The sequence below is a fragment of the Alexandromys fortis genome, unplaced genomic scaffold (genome assembly GCF_014885135.2).
Source record: "Alexandromys fortis isolate MF-2015 unplaced genomic scaffold, M_Fortis_MF-2015_v1.1 scaffold_21, whole genome shotgun sequence".
Lineage (NCBI taxonomy): Eukaryota > Metazoa > Chordata > Mammalia > Rodentia > Cricetidae > Alexandromys > Alexandromys fortis.
This window is the reverse complement of record NW_026067905.1, coordinates 4,221,768-4,246,251: the sequence shown is the minus strand read 5'-3', so window position 1 is coordinate 4,246,251 and position 24,484 is coordinate 4,221,768. Positions and strand designations below refer to the sequence as shown.

General features: G+C 39.9%; 1 protein-coding gene across 5 annotated transcripts in view; it reads left to right on the top strand.

Moving 5' to 3' along the window:
* The window catches only part of Pik3c2g (phosphatidylinositol-4-phosphate 3-kinase catalytic subunit type 2 gamma), a 364,020-nt gene that overhangs the window by 314,694 nt on the left and 24,842 nt on the right, over positions 1-24,484 (top strand). For all 5 annotated transcript variants that reach the window (XM_050135167.1, XM_050135166.1, XM_050135168.1 and 2 more), the window contains exon 32: positions 7,182-7,276. In XM_050135167.1, the coding sequence (XP_049991124.1) occupies positions 7,182-7,276 (95 nt within the window). The remainder of the gene's footprint in view (positions 1-7,181; positions 7,277-24,484) is intronic.

Genomic DNA, 24,484 nt, shown 5'->3' with positions numbered 1-24,484 from the left:
ATATTCTAACACAAAACTTTCAGTTTGTAAACTTTGAGCGAGGAAAAAAAGTATGTTCATACAAAAGCTAAAGTAAAATTAATAATGCAAATTAGGCCACAAAAAAACATTTAAAAAATTCCAAAAGTAGACATACTGCAGATGCTATCATTTAACTATGATCTAGTGAACAATTCTGGATCATTTCAGGAACCTAGAAGACAATTAAGTTTGGAGATTATAAACAAAATCTCTTTTAACAACTCTTGGGTCCAAAGAATTTACAGCCAGCCCCTCAACAGAATAGCATCCATTGTGCTAGCAACAGATGTCACCTCGGAGATGCCAGTCTCTTGACAGTCACTGCTGATCCTTCAGCCCCAGCTGACCAGCAACTACAGAATCTTAATTCAAAACATCGCGCAAACAACCCCAGTAGAGTCCTGGCGACCTCTCAACCATGTAAGAGTGGACAGTTACACCGCTGTTTAAACTGATAATGCATGGGATGGAAGGGAAATTATTCATATTTGCTTTCTGAAACAATGTATTCATACCAAGAGCATCAAAAATTATAAGAGCTGCAAATAAGAAACCAGAGAGAAATATCACACATGAATATCAATGGAAAACTTTAAAAAAATATTAGACAAAATAGTCCATCATCACACTGAAGAAATATAATCCATCATGGCCAGAAACCATTTATATTAATATTATACATATATATATATATATATATATATATATATATATATAAAATAATAACTCACATGGTCATCTCTGTGAACCTAAAAGGGCATCGGCTAAAAATCAATTTCCCTTTTAAAACACTCAAAAAGTAAAAAGAAACAGTGAGTGTGTTTGCATGGGAAAACCCAACAAGACTTCCAGAGCTCACCACAGATCAGAGAAAAAAGCACTGACAATCACATGCACTCAAGTGAAGGACAAACCCCACACCCAAGACTGTGACATCACCTTACACTGTGTAGAATGTGAGTGGCAAGACAGGACTCACACCTTCACCTTTCAGTCTTTCCTCAAAATGTGTCTTTTCCATAAAGATTTCCATGGCCGCCTGCTGGTGGCCTGCTTTTTGGAAGCATCCAATGCTTTTATCCCCCGTGTTACTTGGTTCACCCTAATACAAACTTTAATTGTTTATTGTGCTTTTTTTTTTCTCACATGAGGATAATGTGTCAAAGGGAGAATTTCATCCTTTCTACTTAAAACACTTAGGACAGTGGTTTGTTCATGACAAGTCCAAAAAGACTTGCTTAAGGACAAATTAAATAGAAGAGGACATTAGAAGCATAAACTTTGTCTGTAAGACAAAACCAAAATTATTTGGGAGCATTGTATATCTAGGAAATGAAATATCAACTACCAACACATCATAGAAAGAATTTAGTGAAAAAAAAAGCTACAAATTGATGTATATCTATATCTTTCAAAGATATTCTTGATATGTATTTATAAAATATGCAGATATAATGACTATTTAGAACATTTAAAAGTCAAAGTAGTTCCATCAACAGTATTCACAAAAAGATGCCTAGGATGGTTTTAATAAAGAACAGGTAAGCCCCAACGCAAACCAAAAGGCAGCCTGAGGAATCTAAAGAGTGATGCAAGTGTGCATGCTGGAGAAGCAGATTCAGCACGTTACAGTTGACATGTGTTTAAATGCAACTTATTCTTTAAAGATATTAACTAGTACATTTTTAGCAGAACAATATTCTTATTTTACAGTTCATAAACAAAGAAAAGTCAAAAAATTCTGAAAAAAAACGAACAAAGAAATGAGATGAAGATAAAAAAATAAAATCCATAAAAATTCAAACAGTGTGGGGTCTGTGCCTAAAAGGATACATGAGAGAATCAGTATGACAGATACCATAGGTTGTCCACGAGTAAAGCCAAATACACATAGAAAATTCGTATGTGACCAGAACAAAGAGAAGCTCAGTACATGGCTTGTAGTGCACACCCTTCATTCTGTAGGATAAATAACAAATGAATAAGAAATGTTAAATGCAAGCAATGAAATCCTAGAGGATCAAGAAAATCTGAGGGCAGCCCTTTATAGTCCTGCAGTGTACTGCAATGGCTGAGGGTAAAATGCAGACACCTTAACAACCTTGCATGCAGTAAACACTTCAGCAAAGTGATGTGGGAATGATTTCTTATTAATAAAGAAACTGCCTAGGCCCCTTGATAGGCCAACCCATAGGTGGGTGGAGTAAACAGAACAGAATGCTGGGAGAAAGAAAGCTGAGTCAGGAGTCATGATTCTCCCACTCCAGACAGATGCAGGTTAAGATCTTCCCTGGAAAGACACCTCGTGGTGTTACAGGGATATTAGAAATGGGTTAAATTAATATGTAAGAGCTAGTCAATAAGAGGCTAGAACTAATGGGCCAGGCAGTGTTTAAAAAAATACAGTTTCCGTGTAATTATTTTCGGTAAAGCTAGCCAGGTGGCGGGACGCAGCCTGCCATGCGGGCGGCCGGGTGCCAGGAACATAGTCCTGCTGCTCGTACCACAATGTAGCCTCGCCGCTCCTAACACAACAGCAAAGTAAAAAGGAAATGTAAGAATGAGTGGCAAGGTAGATGAAATATTGCTGATTCATCCTTAAGATTTGTTCACATAGCATATAATCATCCTCTAGAAATGGATAAGAAAATTAGGACTATGAAAGATAAGTACACAAAACACAAGTGGCTCTTGACCAGTGAGAAGATGCACAGCCTCATTCAGAAGATAATACAAATTAAATTACATACATGACATGGGTTCCCCTCACCGATCTTCTTTCTCTCTCATCAGATTGGCAAAAAAAAAAAAAAAAACAATTTAATTAGCATATTGGTTGCAAATCAGCAGGCCTCTGATGTGCTGCTGGTGGTAATATAAATCGGTACGAGCACCGTGGAAGTTAATTTGGCAATATTTATCAGAATTGCACAGGCAAATAGGTTCTGACCAGCAAATTCTGCTACTGAGTTTTTGCTCTGATATTCGCCAGCTGGCACCCTGGACAGCTGTGAGGCTGTCCCCTGAAACATAGTTCGCAAAGCCTACACGTCATCAGGAAAGACCCACCTGCCCATTATGTGGAACTCATTAAATAAATTACAATACTCCCATAGAGTGGAAGCTATACTTTAAAAACTAAAAGCTATTTTTGTAATATCTATGCAAAAATATCCATAAGTACTTTGTGCAGAAGAGTGATACGCCACGGTCTTTGTCAACAATGGAGAAGAGAAATTGCATATACCTTTGCTTTTATGGAGCAATACATGTTAGACATGGGAAGACTTTTTACTTCAAACTTTAAAAGTCATTTGTCACATTTAATCATGAGAATAACTTGTCTTATTAAAAACTTCAAAATACTACTTTTTATGAAAATAGGAAGTAAAGTATTTGCTAGTTCAGGGTTTCAAGACAGAAACACTGGAGGTGAATAATACCTTATCAGGACTGAGTAAGGAATCCAGCACGCCCTGTAAATCCCCACAGTGGTCAGAATTCCAGCATCCCTTTCTTCACATCTAGCTTTTCCCAAGCTCTTTATTTAAACTTTTTCTTTTATGCTTGTGGCTCTCATTTTTCCAGTTACAGCATGATGTTTATAGATATGGTCCTGGAGATCACTTAATCCTGCACTTTGTTTTTTTCTTTTCTGTCCATTTATTTTTTTAGATAGTATTTTAATTTATTCTTTGAAAAATTCATACATGCATGTAGTGTGCCTTAATCATATCCACCATCCACTTCCCCCTTTACTTCTCTTGAGGCTTCCCTGGTATAACCAGCCTCTTCCCAACTCTCTCCTTTACTCTCACAACCTGTTGATACCAGTTAGTGGTCCCATACATGTATGGGTATGGAGCAATACTGAGGGCTTGAGCAAACAACCAGTGGCCACACCCATAAAAGACAAGTGACTCTCCCTCCTCCCCCAATTGGCAATAGTTCCTCAGCTGAGGATTGTGGCCTTGGGGGTCTCCCAACCATACTGGAATTTCAACTGACTCCACCTAATACAGATCTTATTCAGGTAAACACAGCTCCTGTGAGCACCTGGAACCCACCATTTCTGATCTGCCTGACTTTGGAGGAAGTGCCTCAGTTTCCACATGTGTAAAGCAGATGAAACCAACTATGTAGGTTTGGCTGTGAGAATGTAGTGGAATGCCTCCCATAGGCTGGCACATTCTCAATCTGCTACTTGCCTATTAGCTGTTAAGAATTCCTAGTGACCCTGATTTTTCTGGGGTTCTGAACTTCCCAATGCTATGATGCAATCTCTGGATAACAATCCCTCTGTAGAGTGTTGGGAGGCCCTAATGGTCAGAGGTTGCCGTCTACGATGGCCTGGCAAGCTCTCTTCAAGCTTGGCAAAATGGAACAAAAATTGTTGGCAAAATTCCCAGCAGAGAATTTCCTGTTCTCTATCTGATCTTACTCAGAGAATGTCTCTAAGCCCGGATGCCTGACTTTTCTCTACTGTGACCCCTGACACAGTTCCCTGCAAGTGCTCTTCCCCTGCTACCTTATGGTAATTAGGTGACATACTCTAGCTACTTTAATAAGGCCATGCTACTACTAATCCAGCTATATGATAGGAGCATGCCACTCAATGCAAATTAGGTGATTCCCCAGTTACCGTCCCCAACTCTACATATCTCCTATACTCTGGACTAAGTTGAGCTGAGGATATTCCCATCATGTTCACAGGCCAGACAAGGACCATCCTGCCACTTCTGCCCCCTTTGCCCTCATGGGTGAGCAAGGGACCAAGGGGAAGGAGGGGAGCCACACTAGAGTCCTAGCCAGAGGAGAGCATCACTGTCAGTCAGAGATTGCAGCAATCATACTTTTACTGTTCACACACTCCATCATTAATTTATGATAATTTCCTACCCTTAATTAAAACTTCACTCATTAAATACATTGGGTTTCTATTTAATAATTCCTTCACCCCTTAATTCAAATATAATATTCATCGTGAATTAAAAAGTCATCAGTATTTTTAGCACCTTTATACCTAGGATTCACTAATTTTTTTTTATTAGGAAATGTCACTTGCTTCAGTGCGAATCAACTTACAGTGTTCCTCAATCACTATAATGGGGATATTTAAGTGACTTTTAATGTATTTATGTAACAGATGTCCTCTTGCTTCAAAGAAGCTCTCTTTTAAATATCAGTAATCCACATTATTATCTATGAACTCAATTAATTGCTAATAAAGCTACTATCACCTACATGTGATGAATAACCTGTTCTAGTAATCATGAGCAAGGAATGCAGGAAGGACTCAGGCTGCTGGTGCAATCTCATCCTCCTGGAAAAAACAAGAGCATTCGGATTAACCATCTGAAAACAAAGAGAGCTGCAAGGCATCTGGAATTGAACACTGACATTTTTGTTTTCAATAACTCTTTATCCTCTAACTTTCTTTAGCATCTGTACACCGGAGACTAGCAGGGGGGATCATTAGACATGCAATAATCTATGCTTAATCCTTGGATAAAAAAGCAGAACTTTTCAGTTTAAAAACTAAAGTATTTATATTATTGACATAATGATGTAGTTCAAGGTAAAACTGATGTTACCTTGTTATTGAATAAACACCTTATGTGTGTGCTCTAAAACAAATAGCCGAATCTGTCCTTTGGAGGCAGAGAAGTAGGTGCGAGATAGATCTAAGTCGGCTACACTACCTGTAAAATAACTGCAGGTATGAACTGACACGGGTTGTGCCAAGAGTGTTCAAGGCACAGTAGACCAAAAATATTTCACTTTTTGGTCAGACTTTGGAAAAGGATAACAGTTCAACAACCAAAAAATGATGGTCAAGAGCATTTTAATGGAAGCAAATAAAATGAAAACTGAAGAACATAGCAAAGAATGTTTTAAGGGCTAAATATGTGAGTTACAAAATAAAATGATAGTGGGGAATAAAATAAATTAATAAACACCAATACAAAGTGATTTTGGTGCCAGTTGGAGGGTGAAGAGCCTTGCTACCAAGCACGGTGCCCTGGGTTCAATCCCTGGAACCCACATGGCAGAAGGAGAGAATCGATTCCCACATGTTGTCCTCTGACCTTTTACCTGGCTCCATGGCATGCATTCACCCACCAACAAAATAAAAATGAATTTTTAAAGTAAAAAAGGACACTTTGATCCAAAGATTGGTTTTATCAACACTGCTGTAGAAAGCAATAAGCACTGGAAACAAACAGATTTGAAGTCTGGGCTCTGTAGACCAGGCTGGCCTTGAACTCACAGAGATCCACCTGCCTTTGCCTGCCCAGGGATAGGATTAAAGGTGTGTGCCACCACCACCCAGCTGGATCTAAATTAGTTTCTATGAGACCCCAGGACAGAGAGGGGTGAGTGTAATGCAGGATGGCTCTGAGCAGTTCCGAGTGTCTTTGCGTGCTCACCACACCACAAACCCCTGGATTTCATCACTTAGTCACCTCAGCTACCCAGAAGTAAGTCACTTGCCACAGAAAGTTGATTAGCTTAGTCACAGTGAAAGTCTGAGGTAGCAGAGCTGGGTCCCAAGACCAGATTGACAGATTTCTAAAGACCATTGAACTGAAGAGATGTCACAGAAGGTATGAGCACTTACTGTTCTTCCAGGGAATCTGAGTTTGGGTCCCAGCATCCATTTCTGTGGCTCACAACAGCCTGTAACTTCAGGTCCAGGATATTTAATGCACTATGGGCACCTGCATTCATGTGTGATTATGTATGTGTGTGTGTGTGTGCGCGCACACACACACGTACAAGTACACACATGCACACATACAGGCACACAATTTAAAATAAAATTTATCTTAAAGATCATGCTCAGTTTCTGACCTCCAGTTTTTAATCAGGTCATCAGCTAGTGAGAGAAGCAACAACTAAAAGGTACATGGAGGTCTTAACTTTAAATAGCTGTTTAAATAACTGTGTCAATGAAAGCTGGAATGGACTATTAGGAAGAGAGCTAGGTCACCTCTGACTAAGCATCCAGGGTCCTGAACTTTCTGAATATTTCAACATCACCTGAAGAAAGTTCCCATCACCTTCTTCTGCTGGTCCTGCCTGTTTCATCTTTAAAGTCTTCATAAATTCTGTGCTGAGATAGTTCTGATTTAACTAACACTCCCTGTTTCTTTCAGGTGAGAAATATTCAGACAATAACCCTAAAGTACAGTTACTGATGACATACGAGGACTCGAAGCTCACCATCCTGGTGAAACACATGAAAAATATCGTAAGTTACTCCCATGTCCAAAGAGACCAGACGCCCTCCATTAAACAGACCATCCACCTCCTCTGGTCTGGGCCATTAGTGTCGGCATTAGTAAAGGAGATGCATAATGAGTCTGATTCTGTTCCGCCAGTCAGTTCCCAAGTAATGACACAGAGACTTATTATGAAAGTTCAGCCTTAGCTTAGGCTTGCTCCTAAGCTCTTATAACTTAAATTTAACTATTTTTTTTAATCTGCATCTTTCACTCATTATGCTCATTACCTCATCTCCATTCTGTCCTTCCTGCTTCCTCCGCCTCTGCCTGGTGACTCTGCCTTTCTTCTTCCCAGAGTTCTCTCTGACCAGAAGCCCCACATATACCTTCTGCCTAGCTGTTGGTTGCTTAGCTTTTCATTAAACCAAGCACAGTGATACGTCTTCACACAGTATAAAGGAATATTCTGCAACAGAAATGGGTCTAACAGCCAAGTTTAAATGAGGACCAAGCAGCCAACGGCATTGTTTTTGTCTCAGTTTGAACATGATCTTTAGTGTAAAGGCTACAGAATCTCACAGGGAAAGTCATCTAATGAACACGGGCCTATACGCCAAATGAAGGTCTAGGAAAACCCTGTGAATAGTCTCTGAGAAAGCAGGAATGGCTTGGTGCGGGGGAGAAACAGACTGGTTTCCAAAAATTTCTGTGGCTCATCTGACTGAGCTCAGAGGAAGACCTACTCTCTCTTACTGTGTGGCACCCTAGCTCCTATCTTCTGTCTCTGTAAAGCTAACAGCTTCTGGAAGTTTCCACCCAAAAGTCTCACTGTATCTTTATTTTTACTTTTGCATTATGATCTTAGTCATCACCTTTTTATGTCATTGTTTAGATGTATTTCTTTCTCTTCAAGGAAAAATGGGACTTTGTTATCTTGGGTGTTTGCTGGATGTCCTTGAAACAGCATTTTTAAATTTGTTTTCTTTTATGCCAAACATTTCATCTTTGTTTCTTTCATTGTTAACTGACATCTTAGTTTTTTTCTATTCAATGACATTCTGTTATCCTGATGCTTTCTTGTGTGTGTATCTGTGTGTGTGTGTGTATTCACAAATACATGTGTGCAATCACATTTGGAGGCTAGAAGTCAGACATTTTCTTCTATCAATCTCCATCTTACTTTTTGAGAAAGGATCTCTCATTCAATCTGTAACTCACCGATTGGCTGGACTGGCTGACCAGTGAGCAACAGGGAGCTATGCACCTCCCTAGAACCAGGGTGATAGAATCATGCTGCCGATCCAACTTTTATCATGATGCTTGGGACCTGAACTCAGGATCGCATGTTTGAGCATCAGGCCCTTTACCCACTGAGCCACCTTCCCAGCCCTTCCCTGGTTGTTCTTGATGCTGTAGTCCTATTTCAAAGTCTGTACCTAGAGGAAGTAGGTAGTTATCCCACTCTTTGCGGTCTCTCTTTGTCAGGGAACCTACATCAACACAGCAACCCTGTCTAGGAATTCTTGGCAGGTTTCCCATTGTGTTAAACAGAAGCAAGGTTTATTTGAATGGAAGTGTTTCAAGGCCATGATCCAGCTTCAAGGTGAGAGGGAGCAAATTAGACAGAAATGTTACAATACATGGAGATTTAAATGTGATGGAACTTTAAAGGCAAGGTGAACCTTTCCTCTGAGGCCTACAGAAGAGCTTCATTAAGAATTAAAATCAGAGAGATATGGAGAAAGGGAGATCACCACCTAACAAAGGATGCTAATTCTCTGGGAGGCCAGAAAGCTTTCTGTGTCATGGGGCAAGTAATAAAATGAACTCAGTGTGGGCATAGTGAACAGAAAGGGGAACTAAGCTTCACTAGCTCCTCCAAACAGGCCCTGCACGTGACATGGCTACCAGAGACAAACTCATGACGTGCACTAAGCTAACTCAGTTGCGGCTCTATTCCTTGTGCATGTAAGTCTTTCAGGGTGTGTTTGGAAGGATCTAAGGCAGCAATCTCCTCACCACATGACATGTGTCTGGTACACACTACATTTAATAAATATTTATTCAGTGAACAAGGAATTGGCATAACTTGCAGGGGATGCATCCTTTAGAAGACAATGTTAGCCAGAGAGTCCAGGACGTTTCTCACTAAATCTGTAGTGTTCACAGTTGTCAGGTCTTGAAATATCTGAACACATATTTTCAAGGTTTAGTAGATGTTTTATTTATTAAAATAACTTCCTGAAAATGTAGCACCATCAATAGAGTCCTTGCCGAGGTTCAGTCTCCAGCACTGCCTAAAGCAGGCGTGGTGACACACATCTGAAATCCTAGCACTTGGGAGACAGAGGCAGGGGTATCAGAAGCTTAAGGTCATTCCCAGTTATGTAGCGCATTTGGGGCCAGCCTGATAAACTAAAAATCTCTGTCTCAAAATGAAGTAATTATTTTCCATTGTTTTGAGTAAGAAAACTGTTGTAAATCAGAGTAGCAGTTGCTCCAGAAATTTTTACACTGGTACATGAGGATTCCATCAAATATTATTTATGGCTACATGTGTGTTCATGGCTCTTGATCATCTATATCATCATGTGACAAAAAAGAATAGTAAGAAATATTGCTAAGTCTAAAGAGTTTATATAAATTTATTGTCTACTTTTTAGCCATGAAAACAGTCCCTTTGGAAATGACCTATTTGTTTCAATAATGTTTTTATTACTCAAAACAATTTAGAAGAATGCCTGTTGAAATTGCTTTCAGATCTGGCATGTAAATCTCACAGTGATCTGGGTGACTTTTTTCAATGGCCATGCCTAATTTTTGATCAAAAACAATATTAACTAAGTTGGTCACCCATTCCATCCAACCGATGAATTTCAAAATTACATTTGACAGTTTCAAAAAAAAATGCATTTTACACTCACGAAGTCAAGCCTACCAATGAGGCCATTCAAAGCCAGGAAGAATAGGTGGTAAGTGCAAGAATGAGAAACGAAGAAAAAGTGAGTGAAGACCCAAAGGTCACGAGGTCCCCCTGAGGGTTCAAAGGGGCATGGCTGTGTGATGTCAGTGCCCACAGAAGATTATTAATACTGCCCCAGTGCTCTCTCTCCATCTACTTCCTGCCTCTGCTTTTAGTCTTTCTTGTTTGTTTTGCTTTGTTTGCTCTGTTTTGAGGTAGGTTCTCACTATGCATCTTAGACTGGCCTGGAATTCATTATGTGTCCTCAAGCTGGCAGTGACCCTCCTGCCTCAGCCTCCAGAGCACTAAGGTTACACGGGCATCCATCACGGTGATTCTGGGTTTTCTCCTTCCCAATCTACTGACATGGAGAAAGTCATAACTCCAAGTTTCAGTTTGAGATCTCTTGTCTTTTTCTACCTTTAGCTTAATAATTTCCAATTCTTGTCATTTTCTTTACAACCTCTTTTTATTGTTCTCCCCAAATCCAGAGCTGGTTAGAAGGCTTCTCAAAATTCCCATCGGCATCTCAAACTCAGTACGCTCCAAATCCAACTTTTGATGGCTACCCCCTAAGCACGAGTCTCATCTTGTCCATCACTATTTCACTCTCTGCCTTCAAGTGACACATGCTGAAGCTTTTAGCCATTCAATTCCACTCCTCTTACAAGATACATCTACCCTATCTGGAGATTCTCTTTATTTGAAGCATAAACACAGAAGCTCAGACTTTCCCATCTGCATTGCTTCAAATCACCATCATTCCCCACCTAAACTATCACTCTAGCCTTTTAAAGTTCTCTTTGCTTCTGCCCCTGTTGCTTTTCATCTGTACTGAATTTAGTAGCTCTAATACTGCTGTGGGAAGAAAGTCCCATTCCTGCCATTTCTTTCTTCAGAGTCCTTTAAAGTCTCATCTGATGTACAATGAAATCAAGATACCTAGTGTCATCCAAAGTTGTGCATATCTGGTTGCTTGACAGGCTCAACCTCGGTTCTGACCTCAATCTCTCCATCTATCCCAGCCTCAATGGCTCCTTACTCCGCCTGGAATATGAAGGCATGTTGCTGCCCCAGGACCTCTGTACCCACTGATGGCCCAGTCATACATGTCAGACATGTCATTGTCATCTCTTCAGTGAGTCCTCTGTCATATGAAAGACAGCCCTCCAATCCTATTTAGTTGTCGCTTCAAATCTGTCAAATACTATTTTCAAATAGCAGATCATTTCTCATATAGACAACTGAGAGCTAGGATTGTTTTCAAATTTGAAAGTCATCTCCAAAGTTCTCTGTGTGTTTCAGACATTGTTTATTTTAAGAGAGAGAGAGAGTGTGTGTGTGTGTGTGTGTTTAGATGCACATGGGTGTAGGTGTCTATGGAGGCCAGATGCATCTGATATCCTGGAGATGGTGATACAGGAGGTAGCGGATTGCTCACTGTGGGTGCTGAGAACAGAACTTAGTTCTTATACAGGACCAGTATACACTTTTAACTGCTGAGCCATCTCTGCTGCCCTCAGAGTGTTGCTAAATCATTATTTCTCCCACTCATCTGAAAATATGTTCCATTTTAATATGGAGGACACAAAATTAAAATTTAATTTTAAATCTTTCAATGTGTTCATGTACCAAAGTAATCAGACTCCAGAACTTGTGCTTGATTTTATATTAATATTAAAATGAATTATTATGCCCAAACTCCTGTTGTATTATATTAAGTTTGATGAAAGGAATTGTTTATCTTATATTAAATCTTCAAAGCTTTTTTCTAGGAACTCCTTTCCTCCTATGAGAACACAGGCTCAATCAAAACTGCTTTAAAATATCCTTTCCCGTTCAAAGAAGCATAATCTGAGTTACTCTAGTGATCACAGCCGACAAATGGCTGCAGTTATACAGAGGCATGGTCAAGACATCTAACAGTATTTCAGCTTTTTGGCAAAGAAACTTTTATCATCATTTGGACTTGAAATATTTTTAAACCTCTAGGGCTCTTCCAGGTTCCCCGTTTTAGATATTCTTCCCAAAGTTTCTGCAGTGTTCTCATGTGCATATCCTCCTGAGATCACAGTCTCCCCTGGTGTGCACAGTGTCTCCTCTTTGTCTCCCTTTGACACAATTTGAATATTCCCAAGCCCTCGAGGTTACCACTAGAACGAGCCAGTGGTTCTAAATCTCCCCATTATGTCTCTCTGTCACATAAAGTCAGTAGTTGTTTAGAATGAGCTGCAAGTGATGTCCCAACACACAGGAGTCGCCTGGCTGGGCAATGATCTCAGAGGACACAAGACAGGAGGAAACACTTGCTTATGAAGGAAAGATAAAACAGAGCCTGCCATCTCAAAAACAAGCCCATGTGTTTCCAGTTCACAAAAGACATTTTGCTTTGTTCATGTGCTTATTGGTCATTTGTACTTCTTTGTTTGAAAAGTGTCTCTTTCATTTATTTGCCAGTTTTATTGTTTGAAGTAGGCATTTTTGTTTTTTCAGTTTTTTAGTTTGGATATTAATTCCCTGACAAATGAGTTCTTTGCTAAGATTCTTTCCTAGTTTACAGTCTGTATTTTCTACTTGTTTCTTTTGCTGTGCCAAAGCTTTTAAATGCAGTGCAATCCCATTTGGAAATCTTTTCCATTATTTTCTTAGCGATTGCTGATCCATTTAGAAAGTCACTGCTTATGCCTAGATCTTGGAGTGTTCCTCCTGTATTCGGCTAGTGGTTCAGCATTTTAGGTCTGCCATTGGGTCTGTTACATAGTGTGAGCTGATTTTTTTTTTTTTGCCATGAGAGATAATCTAGTTTCAGTCTTTAATTTTCTTTCATCTGTGTGTTTTTAGCTGTACCTACGTGTGTGTGTGTGTGTGTGTGTGTGTGTGTGTGTGTGTGTGTGTGTGTGAACCATGCATGAACAGTGTCTATAGAGGACAGAGAGGGGTGACAAATTCCCTGGAACTGGAGAGACAGACTATTGTGAGCCATCATGTATGTGCTGGGAATCAAACCCAGACTCTCTGCAACAGCAGCTAGTGTACTTAACCATTGTCTTTCTATTTCCATTCCTTTTTATATGTAAGTACTATTTTCCCAATACCACTTGTTAAAAGAATCTTGTTTTTTTGCCTATTTTTTATTATTATTTTAAAGTGTGTGTGTGTGTGTGTGTGTGTGTGTGTGTGTGTCAGCAGGAGCCGGAAGAGAGTGTCAGACTACCTCGAGCTGGAGTTACAGGCAGTTGTGACACTTCTGACACGGGTCCTAGAAACTGAACAAGGGTCCCCTGGAAGAGCAGCAAGCACTTTTAATTGCTGAGTCATCTCTTCAATACTCAGATTTTTCCCTATATTTTTAATAGTTTTATCAAAATCAGATAGCTGTAGCTGTGAGGGTTTCTTTTTCCTGTGCCCTAACTAACCTGCTGTATTCTTGTCACCATGGTTCTGTAGTACAGTTGAAGCCAGCCACTGGGATACCTCCTGCACTTCTCTTTCTGATAAGGATTGTTGGTAATTCTAGGTCTTTGTGCTTTCATTGAAATGTTGACTTGGGATAGAAGGGATTTGCAAAGAATGTCATTGGAGTTTTCCTGGAGACTCCACTGAATGTGGAGCACCTTTGATATTATGGGCATTTGCTTAATGATGGTAGGGCCTTCCAAGGTCTTCCTTCTTAGAACATCTTCTTTTGAGTTTATACCTAAGCGTTACGTTTTTGCTACATTCTATGAATAGAATGATTTTTCTTGACTTCTTTTCAGTGACTTTTTTGCCACATAGATAAAGTTTGTAAGTTTGATTTTTATACACTGCTGCTTTGATGAGTGTATTTGTAATCCTTAATGATGACCAATTGTTTTTCAAAGAAATCAATCCTACATTTTTCTATGAACTTATTACCATCAATCTCCTTTTAATACCAACAGCTTTAATCTTTGTTTTCATTTTTTATTTTGTTGCCAGGTGTCTATGAGACTTTGATGTCCATATGTTCTCAAAATTTCCTTTGAAATACTCTTTCTAATATCTTGCCTTATCGGCCTTTCAATATTTAGGTTCCTGACTGAAGCTAATCTTGAAACTAATCTCCTACTTTAATATATTGTGACTTCAAAGATAATGGGAAATTCCCCCCCAATTTAAATCTCTATTTTTAATCTTTCTCTGAATTCCATTTTTACATTTCTAACTGTCTGAAGGACATTTATACTTTGATATCTTTTTGTCTCAAAAATTCCAAATTGCTCCTCTACTTTCCACAAAGACCTTTTCTAACTCTGGCACTACTTGTTACTTAGTTTCTGTGTCACACTCACCTAATGACTGACTAAAACTTCACTCTAATTTATATTCCGTCTTTCAATTATTTTATTCTTATACATAATTATCAACAAATCCATTCAGTTCCCTTTCATGTCTATTATGCTCTAAATGCTATTCAATATTTTCTATTCGCCTGTGAATTATTTATTAGTTGCTATAATATTCTTTCCTTTGTTTCAGTATTTCAGACATGTCAACCTTTTAACACTGCTACATGACAATGTCATCTACAAAGTTCACACTCAAGAAACTGTAGAATTAAATTACAAAAAAAAACACACTAAAAGGTTCACATTCATAGCTTTCTTGGGGTTCTGCAACCACAGGGCATAAATAACGCAAGCCACAGAGGAGATAGAATAGAAAAATGTTACAGATTTATTCACAAGCAAATACTTAAAGACAATAAGTCCAATTTTAAATTTGTCAAACATTCTTATCTACCACTGTATTTTGGGTGTCCAGACATGTATTGCAACTCAGTTGCAAGTGTTTTAAGAATATCTCCATTTTTCAGTATGTTAAAGGACTCTTCACTAATAACATAAACACTACAATGCTGCATGGGAGCTCGTGTACACTCTGAGTTAAAACTCAAATCCAAAACCCATGGGTCTTCATTTTGCCTAACACCTCAGCTGTGTTCACCCCAGTCCCTCGGGGTATTGAGTGATGCATTCTTCTTTGGACCTTCCTTCTTCACTGTTTCCCTCAGGAGAGACTGTTCTCCTCACATACTTTTTCAAATACTGAAACCAAATGCAGAAGAACAGAAGGACATTTTTAAACAGTGAGAGAAAAGGAAAGCACCAGGAAAGATGAAGTAGTGTAGGAAGAAACCACCTGAAAAACAGAGAAGTTTTACGGCAGCACAGGATCTTCCAAGTATCCAACAACAGAGTCCTCAACTTGGGATTTTGTGAGCAAAGATAATATCTTCAAAGACGTGAGAAGAGAGAGAGAGAGAGAGAGAGAGAGAGAGAGAGAGAGAGAGAGAGAGAGAGAGAGAGAGAAGAGAGAGACCCAAGCAGGCAAACTGCAAACAAATGAAAAAGCTACCGTTTTATGTCTTCCAAGTTTTCTAATGAAAACTAAAGTAACATGAAATAATTTGTCCTTTATAACACAGGTAGCTAGAGCTGCAGTTTTTCTTCTGAGCATCCCTTTAGCTGTAGCCTCCAAATGTTGGTTTGTTGTTTTCCATTGTCCTTCAGTTTAAAATTATTCTAATTGATTCCATCTTTGTGAATTATTTGGATATGCATTGTTTTGTTACCAACTGTTTAGAAAACTATCAGAGGCAGGGCTGTCTGCAATATCTACTTTAATTCCACTGTGGTCCCAAGTCAGAGAACTGAGGGAAAGAGGGAGGCAAAGACACCCACCCACTTCCAGAAACTGATTGGGAATGAAATTCATCAATACAACTTAGAAAGTCAAATTTGCTTACAGAGATGATGGTTGCTCCTAAGGACATCTTAAATAAGGATGTTATAAACAACAAACTAGGGCCTGGGCCTGTAGTTCAGTGTGTGCTGAGGCTGGTAAAGTGTTTACTCAGTGTGAACCAAAACCCTGGTCTCAGCCTCATACCTGGTGTTAAGTCTTAGAATACCGGCAAGAGGGCAGGAGAAGTAAGAGGATCCGAAGGCAATTCAAGGACATAGTTCACGTGATCTGAGTCTCTCTAGATTGAGAGCACTCAGTGCAGCTTGTCAAATGCTCCAGGTGTGGCTGTAAAGAATCTGCACAGCCACTGCTTGGTGAGGAGCTTGGTGAATGTCAGTTAGGTCATGCTGGTTAATATCAAATTTCTCAAGCCTTAGACTGTCCTAGTGATTTTGTATATATTAGCTCTATGAGTTACTAAGAGACAGGTGTTAAAATTTCCAAATACAATCATGGACACACATAATCCTTCATGAACATTTTTATTAAATTCTCTAGATTACTACCATTTATCATTGTTCCTGATAGAACTTTCTACTCTCATCCTTTGCTGGATTGTGATATAGATGGTTCAGTTTTCTCTTGAGTGATACTAATACATCTTTTCTAGACTTTGACTTTTCTTTGTATCAAATGCATCTTTGTTTTTCTTCTTTTGCTTCATTGCTTTGTGTTGACAGAGGTTTCTGTCCCGCCCAGTCCCACAGTCATTCAGTTCCAAAGAAATACACAGGGATATACATTAATCATAAACTGGTTGGCCTATTAGTTCAGGCTTCTTATTAACTAATTCTTACATCTTAACTCATAATTCTTGTCTGTGTTAGCCACAAGGCTTGGTACCTTTCATCAGCGAGGTGTTCTCATCTGTGTCCTCTACATCTGGGTGAACGACTGCAGACTGACTCTTTCCTCTTCCCAGAATTCTCTTGTTCTCATTGCTCTGCTTCCACTTCCTGCCTGGTCACCCCACCTATACTTCCTGCCTGGCTACTGGCCAATCAGTGTTTTATTAAAATAATACAAGTAACAGGATAAAAGACCATTGCCCCACAGCAGTTTTGTAGGTAGGATCTTACTATGTAGACTGGGATGGTTGTCATGTGGGTGCACAGGTACGGCACATAGATATGTGCACATATAGAGGCCAAGTGTTGGTGTTTGGTGTCTTTCTCTGATGTTCTCCATCTTTTCTGAGACAGAGTTTCACTGAATTTGGGGATTGTCCCTTCAGCTAAACTGCCTGGCTAACGATCTCTCCTTAATTCATTGGTTTTCAGAAGTTTAAAATTAAGCTCTCTCGGGTTTTATATGGAGTTTGTTAGCACGTTGGGCAGCCAGTCTGTTGAAGGAGGAGCGGACAGCATTCCCAGCACCCGGCCACCCGCATGGTTAGCTTTACACCCGAAATAATTACATGGAAACTGTATTCTTTTAAACACTGCTTGGTCCATTAGCTTCAGCTGCTTAATGGCTAACTCTCATATCTCAATTAACCCATATTTAGTAATCTGTGTAGCACCACGAGGTAGTAGCTTACCAGGAAAGGTCTTAACCTGTGTCCATCTTGGAGAGGAGAGATATGGCAACTGCCTGGAGAGGAAAGGCATGGCATCTGGCTCACTGCCTTCTTCCTCCCAGAACTCTGTTCTGTCTACTCCACCTATCTAAGCTGCTGTCCTATCAAAGGCCAAGCAGTTTCTTTATTAATTAACCAATGAAAGCAACACATAGATAGTAGACCCACCAACATCACAGAAGCAATGCGATTGGTATGTATTAGGTCAAAAAAGGTCTTTGATATATCAGAGTTTAACTTCTGTGAGCTGTTAAAGACATTAAAGGTAAAATATTTTTAAAATGCAATCATCCCTTGGTTGCAGGAAACCCCTGAAAATCCTATTCCCTTATATTAAGTGATATAGTTTTTCTGGAAACCCACACAGAAAATGGTATATTTTGCTTATAATGCTGACTATAGTATGACTATTATAGAAATAGCTGTTATATTATTTAGGTAAAAATCATGAGTAAAAACATATTTTCAGCATAGGCACAATTTAAAAGTTAATTTTTATCTGTTGTTGGTTGCATCCAAGCTGAAAGTGCAGAATCCACAGATGTGGAAGACTGGTTGATGACTGACACTGTGTGTGTGTGTGTGTGTATGTGCACGTACATGCACACGTGCATGTGCAAGAATGGGTGCACACTGCTGAAGTGATGACAATAATGAGTTGCTTATGCTTTTGAAGACACTGGAGAGATTATTCTGCAGTTAAGAGAACAGCTTGTGCTGCTCTTACAGAAGACCAGAGTTTGTTTCCCAGAAACCACTTGGAGTGACTCACAACTGCCTGTAACTCCAGCTGCAGGAATTCTCTAACTACTATGTGCACATATTCACATGCCAGGCATACACATATACTTAATTTTAAAATAATATTAAATAATTATTTTTTAAAAGAAAACTAACAAAGTATCCTGATGTTTTGGCTCTGCTTGATCATGGCCCTCTCAAAATGGTAAATACATGAAAGTTAGACTTTTTAAAAACTTTTTTTTAAAAGTAAGTCTTGAAAATCAATAATATGAGCTCATGAAAGGCTTAAATTGGTGTGAAATGAAGCAGAGACCATCCTGATTTAATTCATGAAAACCTGAAATCATTTCATTCATATTGACCAACACATGTGAGTTGGAAAGATGATTATAGTATTTAAGCTTTTTTTTAAAAAAAGAGTACCAGACACTTCTGCCTCACACTTCTGCTGTTCTTTGTGGCACGGCAGTTAATCTGATGACTGACTTGGACACAGACATTACAGTTTTTCAGGCACGTAGACAGGTGAGAAAATGTTTTTACCATGTTCTTTTGTTTCTGGCATCTAACTCAGGCTTTGAAAATTCTATCATATTTTAATTATGGTCAGTTGATTTCCACTGAAGCTTACATTATTCAATGATTGGAGGCATTTAAGTTCAAAAATGATGGAGAATTCTCATAAATTATTCATCAGAAAGATAATAATGGATTAAATACAATTAAGCTTTAGATTAACGTAATGAAGGCTTCACAGTGTCTGATGACTCTAAGCCATCTGCAACTTCATCGCTCTTCCTAGAAAGCTCGATCTAGAAGCACCCTGAATTATTTTACTTTCTTCATATAGACTCATATAAGTCTGTAGAAAAAACCTCCAATGAAATAAGCAATTCTAACTTGTGCATTATTTTAAGAAAGTGGTCCAGGATCAACAAGATGGCTCAGTGAGTAAAGGCACTTTCTGCTAAAACCGCCCACCTGGAGTTTGGTCCCCAGGACTTGTATGATAAGAAAGAACTTACTCCTTCAGGTTGTCCTCTGACCTCCACATGTGTTCCACGGCATGCAGGAACACACACATACAGACAGATCAGTTAGACATCAACATCATGAACAAAGACTAATATGCACGCACACCTTTTAAATTCAACTACATTGTTCATCGCCTATGCTTCATTCTTAAGTTAAGGAGAAAGATCCTACTAATAAATTCTAAGGTCACCTGAAACACTTCATTCTCTTCTTTTAGAATAGAACGTCACATTTTAAAAAAAAATTACTTATGAAGAGTGTAAAGGGGTGCAAAGGTGTATGATGGTGTGTATGCCAATGGATGCATGTGTGGAGGTCAGAGGTCAACATCAGATATCTTCTCCAACCTTAGTTATTGAGACAGAGCCTCTCATTGAACCTGGGGCTCATGAGATAGCCATCTGGCTAGTCAATCTCCACCACCCTCCAGAGTCCATCTCCTAGCAGTGAGGTCACAGGCATGTGTCACAATGCCCAGTTTATTTCGTAGGGTCTAGGCATCTAAACGAAGGCCTACACACTTGCCAATAACATTATTTTGCCCATATTCCCAGCCTCCTAAGTCTGTTTTTCAAATAATTCATCAGGCATCACTAAAATCTTTTTAATGCATGCTCATATTAAATTTATGGAATATGCAGTATTTTTCAAAGCTTTAAGTGAAGCATTGCTTTCTATTATTGTTATTTTTACTTTGTTGCTATGAAGCAGAGTCTCGTGGACCCCAAGCTAGTCTTAATCTCAAGATCCCTCTGCCTCTAACTCCCCAGGGCAGGAATTATAGGTATGGACCACCACACCTAACTCATTCATAGCAGAAGTGATTTTTAAAACACTGAAGTTTTGTTATCAGGACCACATATGTATGTTGGACAAAACAGAAGCAGATGTATTTGAGACACTGATTTCATCTGTGGAGAATAGTTAATGATAATATGAGTCCCCCTTCTGCCTTCAATAGGGATCTCTATGTGGTATCTGTCCAATTAAATGTGAATACCACAACCAGTCTCACAAGAATACAGGACCGTGTTTATTTATTTCTGATTCACCCCTTCTACTCCACAAGCGAGAAACAAAATAGAAACAGAACTGTAGGAGAGAAAAAGAGGGTATAAGCATGTCCCACAGCACACGGCTCATTCAGCCACTCATCTAGATGAGGATGTGTTTGCTTTTAATGCTCAGATAAACACTGTGACCAAAATCAACCTGGGGTTTATCTCACATTGAAATTTATAGCCCAGCACAGTGGGAAGCCAGGGCAGAAACTCAAGGAAGGAATTCAAAGCAGAAGTTGAAACAGAGAACTTTTCAAGGTCAACCTGGTCTATAGAGTTCCAGGACAGTCAGGGCTACAAGGTAAAACCCTGTTTTGGAACACACACACAGAGAGAGAGAGAGAGAGAGAGAGAGAGAGAGAGAGAGAGAGAGAGAGAGAGAGATTATGAAGGAACATAGCTTGCTAACTCCATGGTATACTCAGTTTGCTTTTTTATGTGACCCAGGACCACCTGCCTAAGGGTAGCACTGTCCACAGTTGCCTGGGTCCACCCACATTAACCATTAATGATGAGAATGTCCCCAAAGATTTGTGAGAATCTTGATAAGCAAACCTAGGAAACTGCCATGCACATCTCTCTGAAAGACAATGACCCTCAAGACCTTGGAGCAGATCCTTAGGGGGAATCTGAGAAGAAGGTATTTTTTAGCACAGACATAATAGCTCAATTCTCATTGTTCCCCTAAAGATCCTACAGTGCTACAAAGATACAGGTTTCAGATGATGCTGAAGCAACTCTGAGTTACTTTTCTGAAAAGTAGTGGTCTGACTAAGTTACTGGCTGTGAAGTCACTTACAAGTGATGTACAAATTTATAGCCACAAAGTAGTATACTACACTGTACAGTGTAGATGTATAGTAGGCAATACCTAGCTGTGTGGAAGTACTCACTGTGAAAAACTTTGCAAAATGCTAGGATCACCTAACAGTTCATCTCTCAGAATGCACCCTCAGACACCTCTGTCTTTGGTGTCTTTGGTACTACTAATTCCCATGCCATGTTAGAGAGAATGTTGGAATCAAAAGAACATGTCTATTTAGAAATAACGGTAAAGAGAAGCCCAATTTTCAGTAAAAAATTTCAAGCTTTCCATTTGAGACTAAAGAATCTACAGAAGGAGGTGGGTTAAAGGTATCCATCAGTTTTCTATTGCTTTGACAAAAGGCCTCACACAACTGTTGACATGGGCCCAGAATTTCAGGGGAATTCAGTTCATGGGCAGCTGGCTCCTCTGTGTCTGGGCTATGAGCAGACAGAGCTTCCGGATCAGGAAAGCATGGAAGAACCAAGTTTATCATCTCAACAAGTAGCACAGGCAGAACACATGTTACACTATCAGGCATACCCTGAAGTGACCCATTTCTTCCAGCTAGGCCCAAGACATGGAAGTTTTCAGAACTTTCCAAATTAGCACTCTCAGCTGGTGACCAAGTTTTACATCCGTGAGCCATATAAGGCATAGTGAAAGAATTTGTGAATAAGTAATAGGGGAAAAAGTACAAAGGAATGCGGAGATGGGTAGAATGAGAGGGGTCTTCCAGGGAAGAACTTCTGAGCCCCTAAGATGACACACATGAGAATGGTTTTACGGCTGTTGCTTGTTTTGTGATCAATTTCAAATGCAAGCCTAGAATACGTCGAGGCCGGATGCACCACAAAAACTAAACTGATAAGGCTTCATATTACCTTTTGAGCACTTTCTAGAAACATCAGACAAAATTCTAAAAGAAAGGAGCCATGCTATTTTACTACAACCCACCATGAATAGGGTCAACCTCCCCATTGCTCAGGAGGGGTTGGACATTTCTCCAGGTTTCTGTTCAGTCTTTGTGAAGGTCAAAAGACAATCAGAGTCAAAAACAATAAAAACAAAATCCTAAGGTGAGAGATCGACAAGTCAGAGTCGTGTAATTATTTTAAAGTAAAAGTTGATTTGCATAAACATAAGGGCAAAGAGCAAATGGAGAACTGCTTGATGAAGAGACAGCTGGTGATGCCTGTAATAAATTATTTGAGCTCCTGAAGGAAGAGGATGTCATGCCAGTGAAACGGGGGAGAGGAATTGATGCTGAGAAGACAGCTACACGGGAAGGAGAGTTTCTCTGCAGGACCAAAAAATCCATGTCTGTACTTAAAGCTTTTAAATGACAAGGGAAGCCTGATGCTCACATTTAAAGCACTCCTGGCTCACACTGAAACCTGTGGTCTCCTGTCATTCGGAAATCTCCAGGATTTTTAAGGATCCTCTCAAGGACACTGATTTGGAAATAGAAACCAGAAGCTTGAGTGTGGCACTTGATGGAGGCCACTACGAAAAGGCTTTCACAGTTTGGTCACTTAAGTTTATTCTTCAGGCAAAGGGAAAGGATGCCCAGACATCTTGTGAAGGAAAATGGTGTTGTCAAATCAGTGTGAGAGTGTCATCAAATAAGCCAGTGATACACAAAACGAAAGAAGGGAATAGGTAAAAGGAGACTTAAAATGGCTGGACAGGTGGCTCTGTCAATAAAGTGCTCACCTAACATGTAAGCGTGAAGAGCGGGCCTGAGTTTGATCCCCAGTACCCAGGCATGGTAGCACACACCTGTGTACCCAGCTTCCTGGCCAGCTAATGTAAAGAACATGACGAGCCACAGGGTCAGTGCAGATTCTGTCTCAAAAAATAAAGTGGGGGACAGTAGAGGGGGAAACCCAGTGTCCTCCTCTGACCTCTACACGAGTGCACTCAGGCATGTTGTCCACCCCCTTCACCACGCACACATGCACGCATGCACTCATGCGTGTGCACAATGCATCAAATAAGGAAAAATACTTCACTGATGTTTAATCTTTTGGATACATCGGACCTTAAATACTATGACGTAGGATGACTAGCAGAGCCCAAGGCAGTTTTCACTTCCAGTCCAGTGCAGTCACCATTTTGTCTTCCGGGAGAAACATGTCTCCCCTGGAAAATGATTTTCTAGGCCAAGAGAACATAACATGTAGCAACAATAAATAAAAATGTTAAAAGTGGGTCATTGGTACCTTGGTAAGAGGTCCCAGTCCCTGTTTCACCACTTGACCACGAGAACCATGAACCTGGTATAGGAGACTCACAGTTCTATGTATTGGATGCTACATAGTGGGTATACCCCTGCTGGGGAGACTTTCCCGACTCAGCAAGGCAATATCTCCTACCTGGAGCTGTAACTGAGTCTTCAGAAGGTCACTCAACCATTCTATAAATGACAAACATCTTAGGCTGTTTAGAAACATTATAAAAAGGAGTGGATTCCATTGTTTCACTTCTTTTGCTGTTGAAGTGAGTCCCGTGGTCAGGACTAGTGTTGCATGAAAACCACAGTGCTGTATACAAATCTTTATCATCCTATCAATCCCAACACAAAGGGAACATTACCCTTCCAAAGTGGAAGTGGCCAAATCAATATCCCTGCCACCGGGTAGCTGCTTGGCTCAGGGAATGGTACCATTTTCAGGATTCAATAGCCTTCTCCCTTCTGGGCAGATTGGTCACACCACCATGGGCATAGCCTGGTTTTATGTGAGGCTTTTTCCTAGAAAGACACAAAACAAATGTCTCTTCATCCTAGATTTGGAACCCAGACACTCCAAAGTAAAGGATGCACCAAAGTCCAATTTGGTGCACTAATGGGTTTTCACTGGGGTTACTTGCAGGAACATGGGCTACTCAAATGCACTGGCATACTAAAAATCTTCACCACAACATGGGTAAAGACATATTAAAGTTATGTTGCTGGAGCTCTCGGTGTCACTTGTCGGTGGCTCTACAGGACCAAACACTGCTTGCCAACTACCTTGGTCAAAATCTCCTTCCCCCACAGTGGTTTCCTGATTTTATAACAGTAGGGGAGGACCCTCATGAATCTTGAAGCTTTCCCAGACATGTGAAGTTCGCTTCCTGGGCCTCAGAAACCTGGCAGCCTCCTTCCTTGGCCAAATGTTGCAGTTCTGAGACAATTGCTATACAATACTTGGTCAGTTTGGGGAATGGAATCTTTGTTGCCGAGACCTTAAAAACCTTCATCACACCCACCATGCCCACTTTCTTCACGGACTC